The sequence below is a fragment of the Zootermopsis nevadensis genome, unplaced genomic scaffold, assembly GCF_977971745.1.
Source record: "Zootermopsis nevadensis isolate Lab colony 2312 unplaced genomic scaffold, Znev_1.0 Znev_ptg000031l, whole genome shotgun sequence".
In the NCBI taxonomy this organism is placed as follows: domain Eukaryota; kingdom Metazoa; phylum Arthropoda; class Insecta; order Blattodea; family Termopsidae; genus Zootermopsis; species Zootermopsis nevadensis.
In genome coordinates, this window is record NW_028259163.1 from 6,930,809 (window position 1) to 6,943,424 (window position 12,616).

At 44.3% G+C, this 12,616-nt stretch overlaps 2 protein-coding genes across 2 annotated transcripts in view; one reads left to right on the forward strand and one right to left on the reverse strand.

Moving 5' to 3' along the window:
* Positions 1-12,616, reverse strand: part of LOC147872051 (eukaryotic translation initiation factor 4 gamma 1-like) — a 164,880-nt gene that overhangs the window by 47,642 nt on the left and 104,622 nt on the right. The gene's annotated exons all lie outside the window — the stretch shown is intronic.
* Positions 4,665-11,931, forward strand: LOC147872053 (uncharacterized). The gene is made up of 7 exons (XM_087359303.1): positions 4,665-4,778; positions 7,220-7,373; positions 8,517-8,663; positions 9,121-9,243; positions 9,878-10,024; positions 10,629-10,761; positions 11,576-11,931. Exons 1-6 carry the CDS (start codon positions 4,722-4,724, stop codon positions 10,721-10,723), a joined length of 723 nt encoding a protein of 240 aa, XP_087215429.1. The 5' UTR covers positions 4,665-4,721; the 3' UTR covers positions 10,724-10,761; positions 11,576-11,931.

Here is a 12,616-nt window from a genome sequence, read left to right on the forward strand (position 1 = left end):
CGGTGACCGTCCCCTTACGCCACACTTTATAGTGTCGATAGCACGAGGCCCCGACGTGGCGAAAGTGCGTTCCCTTACTGAGATCTGCGGTCTGCGGGTCAAGGTAGAAACATATGTTGCACCAAAGGGGCCCATGCAGTGTAAACGGTGCCAACGCTTCGGGCACACGCAGCGGAACTGCGGTTATGCACCCAGGTGCGTGGCCTGCGGGGACGCTCACCCATCCGGGTCGTGTGCCACCCCCAAGCAACAACTTAAGTGCTGCAGCTGCGGAGGCAACCACACTGCGAACTATAGAGGTTGCAGTAAGTGGAAGGAAGCCAAGACGGCCGCTGCACAGCGTGCGAAAGGGGATCGCGGCCGAAAGGACGACGTCTCCACGCGCCTGCCAGCGCCCAAATCGGCGCTAGCTAAGCCTTCCCTCGAGCAGGAGAACTTGGGCCCTGGGTGGAACCACGTGGTCCGTGGTGGCCGCGTCGTCAAGGCTGCGGCTATGAAGAACCCCGCCCCAACGCCAACTGGAGCCATTGTACAGACTGAGCGGCAGACTATCCCCAAGGGCGGCCGTGCCAAGCCCGCTCGTCCTGTGGCGCCGGTGGCAAATCCCACAGCACCTGCTCTCAAGAAGACTGACCCCACCCCACCCAAGGGTCAATCACCGCTCCAGGACATCTCAGATATCCTGGAAACCCTCTCACCACGGGTCTGCATTGAGTTGACACGACGTCTCCTCGCCGCGATCCATTCACTCCCCCCCGGGGGGTCTCGTCCGCGAGCCCTCCTCAAAACCGTTCTCCTCTTCATGGCCGACAATGACTGCACGGCCTAGAGGACACGGTAGCAAGGCCTTGCGGCTGGCTTACTGGAATGCCGACGGTGTCCGCGACAGGAAGCTGGAGCTGGAGCAGTTCCTCGGTGACTACGGAGTCGATGTTTGCCTCCTGAACGAGACGCACCTCACGTCGGGTCGGGCCTTGAGGTTCGCGAACTACGTTTGCCACCGTACGGACCGCCCGACGCTAGGGGGTGGCACAGCGATCCTTGTCCGCAGGGGCATTGATCATTACCCTGTGCCGGTATCGGGTCTACAACAACTAGAAGCAACCGCCATTCACCTGGTACTGGCAACCAGGAAAGTCAAGCTAGTGGCGGCATACCTCGCACCCACCCGGCCATGGATAGAGTCGGACCTGACCGAGTGCTTGAGCGGGGGTTTCCCGGTCCTCTTGGCTGGTGACCTCAACGCGAAACACACGGACTGGAATTCTAGCCTTATCTCTACTAGGGGCTCGCTCCTGCGTGATTACGCCAACAGAAATTCCTGCTTCATCTACGGGCCGGATTCTCCAACCACGGCTCCCTACACACACAACGCCACACCTGACGTCCTTGATATTGTCCTCATCAAGGACTTCGTCCTACCGGTGCACCTGACTGTCTGCCCCGCACTCAGCTCAGATCACCTGCCCGTCCTCGTCGACACCACGTGCCGATCGTCCTTTCAAAACCTGCCTGATCGCCCGGACTTCGCGAGAATGGACTGGGCTGCATTCCAGGCTTGCCTCGAAAGCAGACTACCGGGGAACCCCGTGGTAAACGACGAGGAAGAAATTGACAAGTGCGTCGAGGAGCTGACCAGTGCTATCCTGGAAGCCACAGCAGCGTCCGCTCCCAAGCTTCGACCCCGCATTGACAGGCGACCGCTTCTACCCGCTAGTATTCGAGATGAAATACGCCTGAAGAACCGGCTGAGGAGGCGATGGCAGGTCACAAGAGACCCCGCTCTTAAGACCCAGGTCAATCGACTCCAGAGGTCGGTGACCTATCGTCTCAACGAGTGGCGGAACGAACAGTGGAGCGACACGCTCGAATCCTTGGACTGCGAGGACCAGTCGCTTTGGAAAATGACCAAGCGTGTGATGCGAGTCCCCACTCCGTCGCCCCCCTTCTTAGTGATGGGAGGACTGGCTCTCTCGAACCCCGAGAAGGCAGAAGCCCTAGCCGACAGCCTTGAGGTCCAGTTCCAGCCGGTAGACTACCCGTCGGACCTGACTACAATTGACATGGTTAACGAGGCGATGCGAGCATACGAGTATGCCCCTGTAAATGAACCAAAATTAACCAGTCCATCGGAGGTCGCCCAGGCCATCAAGGGACTCAAGCTTGGCAAGGCTCCGGGCCCCAACGGTATACCGAACAGGGTCCTGAAACATCTCCCACGACGCGCGGTAACCTTTCTCACGAAAGTGTTCAACGCGGTCCTTCGCAGGCAACACTTCCCCTCGGCATGGAAACACGCTCGAGTGGTGTCCATACTGAAGCCGGGGAAGGACCCCACGCTACCTTCTTCCTATAGACCCATCAGTCTTCTCGACACGGTCGGCAAACTCTGCGAGAAAATCCTACTAACGAGGGTCCTACACGAGGTCAGTGAACGCGGGCTGCTGCGCGACGAGCAGTTTGGGTTTCGACCCAGACACAGCACATCGTTACAGCTGGCTCGCCTCGTCGAAAGGGTCAACAGAAACCTTGATGAGAAGCGGCTAACCGGCGCGGTTTTCCTGGACGTGGCCAAAGCCTTCGACACAGTCTGGGTCCAAGGCCTCCTATACAAACTGACCGTCCTCAACTTCCCGTCGTACTTGGTAAAAACCATCTCTTCCTACCTCGCTGACCGGACATTCCAGACATCCTTCCAGTCGGCCATGTCCACACGTCGTACCATGCGGGCTGGAGTTGTGCAGGGCGGAATTCTCTCCCCTGTGCTCTTCAGTCTGTATGTCAACGACATACCCACACCGTCCCGCCACGTCGAGTTAGCACAATACGCGGACGACACGGCTCTAGTAGTCACGTCCCGTAGCCCAACGCTTCTCGTCAGGTATCTGGAGACCTACCTCAGTAGACTTGAGCTCTGGCTCAGGGCCTGGAGGATTGCTATCAACGTCTCGAAGAGCACCGCGGTTCTCTTCATTTCCGCGAGAAGACACATCCAACAGCCCCGAGCAGTGCAGTTCCTCGGACAGCCGATCCAATGGGTCAAAACAGCACAGTATCTGGGGGTCACCCTTGACGCCGGGCTTACTTGGTCGGCGCACGTCAACCAAGTGGGAAAGAAGGCAGCGCAACGATTAGGTGTGCTAGGCCCGCTTATCAATAGGAGAAGTGGCCTGTCAATCAGGAACGGTGTACTACTCTATAAGCAGCTCATCCGTCCCATAATGGATTACGCATGCCCGATCTGGAGGTCAGCTGCCCACAGCCACGTCCAGAAGCTGCAAGTTCTGCAATCCAAGTGTCTTCGAATTGTTACTAACGCGCCCTGGTACGTTAGTAACAGGCAAATACATGAGGATCTGGGGGTCCCTTTCTTTGCCGACCACATCAGAGCACTAACTGAGAGGTTTGACTCGAGGTTAGCTGGTGTGGGGAACCCCTTAGTTCGGCAACTCGGAAGACACTCGTGCCGAATGAGGGCTGCCAGAGTTCACCCAAGGGCAACCGAGGGCGACTGATGTTCAGCAGGCCAGCCGAAGCCATCCCCAAAAGACGGCCAAGTCAGCACAACGAGTGGTTAGACTACTCGGCTACCCTGACTGAGGTTTTTCGTGCTTTCCTCAGTTGTAAGGCGAATGCCAGGGTATAACTTAATAGGGGCACGGCCCGCCACCCTTCCCCCCGATCATGGAGGCCATCAGCTGAAGTGATCTTCCCCCCATGCCGCAGAGGCCTTCAGCCGAAACGGCCCCTCCCTCTCTGGGTTCATACCCCAGAGACCCAACCAACCAAATTCCTTCGACAACTTGCCTGACAGGATAACCTCCCATCAGCAGCAACAAATCCCAGTTTGAATGGTCGAGGCTCCCGCCACGACGAAACCCCGTTAGCGTTAGCAAAATTTCCGTTCTTATATTACGACCGTTTACCATTTCCAGCAATGCGTCTTGTGCGCAGGAATGGTTTCACCTAGGTAGGGACGATGCTTGCGCTTGCGCAGGCCTCTGCCCTCAGTTAGCTTCTTTGGTTGGTTGGTTGGTTGGAGGTCGCCCAAGGGCAACCGAGGGCGACCGATGTTCAGCAGGCCAGCCGAGGCCGTCCCCAAAAGACGGCCAAGTCGGCACAACGAGTGGTTAGACTACTCGGCTACCCTGACTGAGGTTTTCCGTGCTTTTCCTCAGTTGTAAGGCGAATGCCAGGGTATAACTTAATAGGGGCACGGCCCGCCACCCCCACCCCGATCACGGAGGCCATCAGCTGAAGTGATCTTCCCCCCATGCCGCAGCGGCCTTCAGCCGAAACGGCCCCTCCCTCTCTGGGTTCAAACCCCGGAGATCCAACCAACCAAATTCCTTTGGACAACTTGCCTGACGGGATGACCTCCCATCAGCAGCAACGGATCCCAGTTTGAATGGTCGAGGCTCCCGCCACGACGTAACCCTGTTAGCGATAGCAAAATTTCCGTTTCTTATATTAAGACTGTTTACCATTTCCAGCAATGCGCCTTGTGCGCAGGAATGGTTTCACCTAGGTAGGGACGATGCTTGCGCTTGCGCAGGCCTCCGCCCTCAGTTAGCTTTTTTGGTTGGTTGGTTGGTCATCCATATTTACAAATAGTTGATAACGGATATTGGTTTCACTTCTTTGCCGCATTACCTTCCGTATAGAGCTAACGAAGTGGTGAGATAAAACAAAAGTTAATCAGTGAAAGCGGACCCTGCAAGATGAAGAATTTAATAAAATACTTCAAAGGAAGTCACAAATCAAAGTCGCTGAACAAAGTAAGTATGGAACTCGCCCTTAATTGGGGTAACGTATTTGGTATTTGCCTACTTCGACACGACACCAAAACGTAAAGTCTGTGTAACAGAGTACGCAGTTGTTTTATGTTTTGTATCATTGCATTCAAAATTAATTTAGCAGTATATTAATCGTAAACACTGTAGTCCACAGGTGATGTACACACGTTTCTCTTCAATATGATATAATTATGATATTTATCCCACTTACCTTCCTCACAAATGAAGTTAGAGGTTATTGCAATGCAATTATCGTTCTTTACATACTTCTCACTGAAATATGTCGACACGATTTTTAAAAGTTTTCTTTCGCACTTCCATGGCCATTACTTTGTATTAAGTACTAATCAACAAATGCAATGTATAGCCTACAACATACTTTGAAATATATATTAAATCTTGTCCGTCTAATCACAATAATAATTCTTATTAAATATTACAATAATTAACATTTAAAATATTAAATGATGTTCTTTATCGAAATATTCGATTTACATTAGACCATCATTTTTCATGTTTCAGTTCCTAAAAGAACCATCCTCAGGTGTATATAATGTAAATCGAATATTTCGATAAAGAACATCATTTAATATTTTAAATGTTAATTATTGTAATATTTTAATATTTAATAAGAAGTATTGTGATTAGACGGACAAGATTTAATATATACTTATTATATCACAATATGACGCAACTTTACCATCTTATACTTTGAAATGTTTCCTGGCTCCCAATTTAAAGACAAGTAATTCGTAAAATAAAGCGTCTGTTATCCTTCACAACTTTAATTTCGAAATCTAAAAGAATCACGACCTCGTATGTTTTGTGAGTAATATAAAATGCTTGTTTTCATCTGTGACTAAACGTTTCTGCATTTTGCACAGAAATTCCCAATATGGCGTCAGTAGGGAAATAAAGTCTGTCCTATATCTGTAATGTGATGCCTTGTGATGAGTGGTGTATGTGAATCCATTATCGTTCAGTTGTGAGCAGAGAAGATGAACTGTCAAATTAAAGGAATTTGTATTTAGATTATTTTGGCTTAATTTTGGGAAGCTGATGTAAGTGAACAAATAGTTTGACTTGAAATCTGACCTCCGGTAATTGGATTATTTTTGTACTATTCAAAATTGTTTTTAAGAAAGGTTTTTTTATTTGTGATTGTCTTGTGCGTTGTTGGAATACATTGTTTAGTAGAAGCTTGCCGATGTTTCAGAGGTGCTAGCTCTCTGTATCATCAGGGAAATGAGACTGAATGGTGCAACAAGCCTGAAGACGGCCATCTTCATACTTACCTCCATGATAACCTCAAATCTCACTTGTTGCTTTGTAAAGAAAACAAGGAAATTACAAGCAGCTTCGTTTAAGAAAAATTCAGATACACTGCTGTGTTAATAGAACAAAACAAAATACAATTTATCTTTTCTTTAATGGATCTAGATAGAGTATATTTTACTCCTCAATTTTACCACATTTAAATTGTATCAATTCAGAAGATCCTTCTGTTAACCATCCGTGTGGGTTCAGAATTCCAACTGTTTCTTTTACCTGATATCTTAACATTGATCCTGACAATGAATTAATCAGTATGCAAACATGCAAGGAAACATAACCAAAATAACAAAATGGAACACATTTGTTTATAAAGATTTTTGCAAACAAGTAAGTATGAAGACAAAGCAAATATGTGATGTGACATTTAAACACTGACGTAAATAAATCATAGGGCCATTAGACATTAGCGATGTTTCTTTCTGAGCAACCGTATTTTCCTACATGCACTTGTAAGATAAATGTTAGTGAAAATTTGCTTCTTAAGTCTCTGCATGGCAAATGTGTACGTGACATTGTAGCAAGGTTCAGATGCCTTCAAAATGGCAATGTCGTAGAGCCGTAATATACGAGTTCCTTGATACAACACTCTCTCTTATTTGAACTAGTCAACACAGTTTCTTTCACCTGAATGATTGCTGTCTAACCATCTGCGGAGGAATATGGCTGTCTTCCGTGTTGTTGCCCTGCGCAGTCTGGTAGAAATTCGCAGACATTTCTTAGATGATTGCTTGTCTCCATCAATGTGGCAGCAAATGACATGAGGCAGACTGGCCTTCAGTGTTTTAATTCTTGAAAATCCTCTCGGGTTATCAGCCGCGCCAAGTGGTTAAAACATGAAAAGACCAACGGTTTGTTGTCCTCAGGGTACTGGCTCCAGCCCCGTGTGACTGGTGGATGATGTCATGAGCTCGCCTTGTTATGGTCAGCTTACTGGTTAGACGCCTGGGCCTGGTTTCCTGTGTTGAATTTAATTCTTGTTTGCTGTAATGGTTCAAAGTTGAAACAGATTTTCCAGATTAAATATTGACTTCATTATGTTACAGAGAATTCTTAGTCTGTAGAATGACCCATTTTTTCTCTGTTTCCAGTCAAAACCGGCTCACGTGTGCCCAGTCAATGACAAGAGTGGCTGTATTGTGAGGGAATTGGAAGAATCTCTCCAAACTCACATTGAGGACAAAAGATGGTCAGAAGAGAAGATCGTTAGGCAGGAAAAAGAGATCTGGACTCTGAATGCAGACAGTATGTATGATTTAATTCTATGTTCTATTTCTGTGTTTGCGCGTGTCTCTTTAGAAGCCCTGATATTCTCCCCAGTACTCTCTTCCAGTTACGTTGAGAATTGGTTCTGTCTCGCTTAGAGACAAAGCTCTTTGCCTCCAAAGAAATACTTAGGTTGACTTCAGCTTTCCGGGGTGAACCTTGTCACATGTTGAAAGTTGTGTGTGCCGTAGAGTTATTTATGTTCTCATTTCCCAATGCGTATTACTTGCCTCACCTGCTTCATCGCCCTTGATTTGATTCCTGTTGTAGAAGACTGCATAGTACGGTGTTCTACATTATGCGCTTCTCCCTTCATCTATCATCGACTCTCTTTTAGGTCCAAGTACAGGGTGTAGTCTAAATGATGTTCCCGATTTGAAAGACATGCTACTCACATTTAATGAAATTCAGATGCACAAAGTTGGTACCAATGGAAAGAGAAACTCTCCAAGTTTGCGCAGAATCTTCCACACATTCTTCTGCAGGATACCAAGCTCTGTGCTGCCTCTGACGGTGGATTTATGCGGGCTGCGTGTGAAACTTTCACGGACCCGCTCCACTGTTTCCTCGCTTGCTGACGAGCGGCCAGTTGACCTTCTCTTACATCTCTCCCATTTCTTAAATTCGGAATACCAATTACGAATTGTATGCCCACTGGGTCGATCTGCCATAAACTTGGTTCAGAAACGCCGTTGCGCACTAATAACGGACCGGTGAACGTGGAAATCCAAGACACAAAAGGCCATTTTCTCTCATATTGCCCCTGGCAGCGAACATTGTTATTACCAGCCCATGAAAGTGATATTTCCCATACATTATTCCAATATAATTTTCTTAATGAATTTCTCATCTGGCTCATGCATGCTGCCTTCTCGACACACACATCATCCCAGTTGTTTTTGTCTCTCTCGGAGACATGTTTTTAGTATGATGTCACGCGCTCTAATTTGAGAAGCCACTGCTTGTTTGCCACACAATGGTTCAGAAATTCGTATGATTCACTAGTGGACTCAAATAGCTGTGTATAAATTTTGCTCTTAACTGTAATGCTTGATTTCTTATTTCCTGAAATACCCTCACAGGAGGAATTTCACAATTTGACATGGTCATAAAATGTTACAGATACTGAGCTGCGGAATAAATTGAGATGCAATAAATTTATTGCGAAGAAGAATGGAGACGAACTTCGATTTCAGACGCAGGAGAATCAGAAATTACGAGAAATGTTGTCAGAGCAGGCGAGAGAGAACAGCAAACTGCAGACAGAGAGTATGTATATTTTTATTGTGTTTATGTCCAAAGTTGAAGAGTACAGATTATATACTTCCGCGGTATGAAATGTTGTCAATTACCGTATTAACTACTTGTCTCTTCAGAAGTGCAGATATTCTGCTTGGCAGTTTGTTCCAGTTATCTTAAAAAAAAATTTCCTAACTAGTGGGTTCAAGATGAAGCTTTGCTCTACAGTAGAACAGATTTTATTGTCATATTTTGAACAACTATGGCTCTCGGGGATGAATCTTGTCAAATTTTAAAACTTATCCAAGATTTTGGCAGATATTTAAGTTGCCATTGCCACCTTGAAAGAATTAGTTTCATTGTCAGCTGTAACGCGGGATCATTCTTGATATTTGTCAAGACTTATTCCTGGAAGCCGTAATTATAATCTTAACTCCAGCTACAAAAGACTAAGAAGATGAACTAATGTAGTCATAAAATGTTACAGTGACAGAGCTGCGGAATGAACTCAGACACCATAAATTTATTGCGAAGAAGAATGCGGACGCACTTCATTTCCAGATGCAGGAGAATGAGAGGGCGAGAGAGAACAGCAAACCGCAGACAGAGGGTATGCATGCTTTTATTCTATTTATGTTTTAAGTTGAATAGTGCAGACACTTCTTAGTATGAAATTTTGTCAATTACCATGTAACTGCATGTCTCTTCAGAAGCGCAGATATTTTCCTTGGAATTTTGTTCAAAATTTGTTCGCCTCCCTTTAGTTAGTTACAGATAAAGTTCTGCTTTCAGAGAAGAAGAAGAAGATGTTTTACTTTCATGTTCTGAAGACGCTCTGTGTTTATTATCCCTTTTAATATTACTCGGCTTCTTATCCCCGGGCTGTCAAAATGACATTTTCCTTACAAAGTTAATTCTTTATGAATTTCTCATTTGTGAAGCCTGTTACATGCTCCATCCACCACATCCCTACTGTTTGTGTCGGTGATGAAAGGGCGTATATATTGTATGACATCAGGCCACCGTAATTGGAAAAGGCACTGGTCTTTTGCCATCTAATGATTTCGACAGTTTTTGGGATCCAGTAATGTAGACAAACGGTGTTCAAAGAAGATGCTCACTTTATTTAAATCCTTTGTTTAAATTTTAGCTATGTAGACTGTGTGCTGTAGCGCGTGGTTTCTTGAAATTCTGTCATGCAAGGAATTTAGCAGACTGTTTTACTTTGTCTTAAAATGTTTCAGAAATGGATCTGCAGAAAGAAGTGAGATTTCAGAAATCGGTTGTGAAGAAGCATGAGGGCACGATCTCTATCCAGACAGATGTGATTAAGACGTTACAAGCAATGTGTTCATGGATGGGGCGTGAGATCGACAAACTGCACAAAGACAGTACGTATGCTTTTATTGCGTGTATTTACTAAGTTGAAGAGCGCATACTATAAACTTCCTCATTATGAAGTCCTCTCATTTACCATTTGACTGCATATCTCTTTAGAAATGTAGATATTCTGCTCAGCGCTCTTTACCAATTGCTCCCAAAATTTGTTCTTATATCCGAGTTAGAGAATAAGTTTTGCTTCCAAAGAAGATGAAATTTTAGTGTGTTGTTTTAAACGGCTTTGGCTATCGGGAATGAGACATGTCAGATTTTGAAAATTATCCATCATTTTGTCAAGGATTTCAGTTGCTATTGTTACCGTAAGAATCACGAGAGACCACAAGTGGTGTCTGTTGTGAGCCGTATCAATCCAGGTTCCTCTTCCTTTCAGTGTTTCATAATTCATTTTAATATTATCCTCCTCTTCATGTCTTCAGTCTTGTCCAATCAGTGCTTCTGAACTAAATCCTTTATGTGCTTTTTATCTCTGCCATGCTACGTGCCCCACCAATCTCATCCTTCTTGATCTGATTATCGTAGCTAAAGAATAAATGTTATGTACTTTTATCAGGAGATATTCTACAGACAATTTCAAGCGTTCATAAAATTTTACAGATTCGTATCTATCGAGGAAGTTGGATATTGAAGAATCCGAAGAGCTGAATGATTCTGCAGCGGTCCCAAGGTACGCAGATCGGTCATGGACCTAATATGTTTCCTGATGAAAATAACCCAGCAATGGAGAGTGGTAAGTACCCGTTAATTTTGCTTCTTTATTGAAAGTTTCCTGTGGGTTTCCACGGGATAGTAAATTAAATAGGTTGTTAGACCTGAGTTAACATTCTATGCAGTTTGTCTTTCAAAATTATCTTGCAATATAATTTGTAGTTTTCAGTAAAGAATCAGTAAATAATGTTTAGTTACATCATTGGCAAAATAGAATTGCATAAATTGCTAGTGTTTATTTGGTTCGTCATGTTTTTCCAGTGTACCTGTCGCTTGATATCGCTGTTATATTTTTAACAAATGAATGCATATTTTCAAGTACATGTGCCCTTATGTTAAGTGCTTAAAAGCAGTTTTCAGTGCCTGAACACGCAGTCTTTATTGATCATGTAGGAACGTTGAAATTAAAAAGAAAAAATAGGAATGAAGATACAGTGAAGAAAGTAGGAGAGTGTCTGTTTGAGGTTCGTGAGGAGATGGAAGAACGTTAAGAAAATGATCTTCATAAACAAGGAGTAGGGAAACAAAATTACAAATAAAATTATTTGTTCCATCGTCTGTTCTTTAAAACACGACGTTTCGGTGGCTGGTTCTGTCTCCGTCTTCAGGTGAGAGGTAAATGCTCTGTTGGGTCCGTTGGATAGAGATAGTCTCTGTCACAGAACCAGCCTCTGAAACATCGTGATTTTAAATAACAGGCGATGGAAAACGTCCTGACAAAGAATAATTTTTGATGTAAACTACCGTCATCAAAACCCTTTAGAATAAAATTAAAAATATTTATAGGTGTAGAATGATGATTGTACTATAATCAATGTTTATGCTTGGTATCAAAGATTCCAGGGTTCTGCCATTGGTACCAGTCCAGTTAGAGTGAAAAGGAGCAGCAATTCTGAGAACAGCATATCATGCCTACCAGACATCTGGGACTTCGGAAAGAGATGTACTCTCCTGCTCTTCTTTTGGACAAACGGCTTCCTCACGCAACCAGGTTATGAGGGAAGTCACCAGTCCACATAACTCTGAAGAAGAAGAAGAATAACTGATGTCTTTTGGAGAGGAATTAACAGGAAAAATTTTGAAATCATAGGCATAAATTGTTTATCGCAGACACGTTGTAGTGTGACTATTTTTGGATTTTTCTTTATGGAGTATTTATATTTTATGTCATTAATTAAATCTTCATATTTTATATTCTGTGTCTAATAAACCCTTTGACCCCAGCTGGTTGTAACAATATTCAGATATCAGCTCCTACCTCAAAGAGAACACAGCACTCCACCATTGCGAGGATCAGTCTGTTGATGCTGTTACGGAAATGCTTGCTGTTTGTTCTGAGAATCATAACAAGTACACAAATATACTCGGTGGGAAAAATGCAGTCATTGAATACCAAAGGATGTGGCATATTGAATTTCCTCTAGGCTGTAAAGGGTTGAATGAAGATGGATCAGATATGCCAGACATTTTGCATGATATATAACAGGATAAGTACAAAAATGTTCCTCTTCGAGAGATAATATCAGAAAAATTATCAAGTTCTCAGTTTTGGAAATTAGGAACAGGGCTATTGAAAATTCATATACAACAGCCAGATTTAGAAAACTGGTGCACAAAAAATTATTCATCTTGAAGATACAATCGTAGGAAAATTATTAATTTATTATGTTTTTAAAATTAGGAACAGAATTATCCAGAATGTTTGGCATGTCGCAGGGGAAGGAAGTAATTAAGTTTTCCACATTATGAAGATTTTCATTTTAAGTAACTGAAGATTGTTTAATGGTGCATTGTAGAAAATAGAGGTAGGCCTCGATTTGCGCCGATTCAGATTAACACCGATTTTGAAAACTAGCAAGTCAAAACGTGGAAAAATA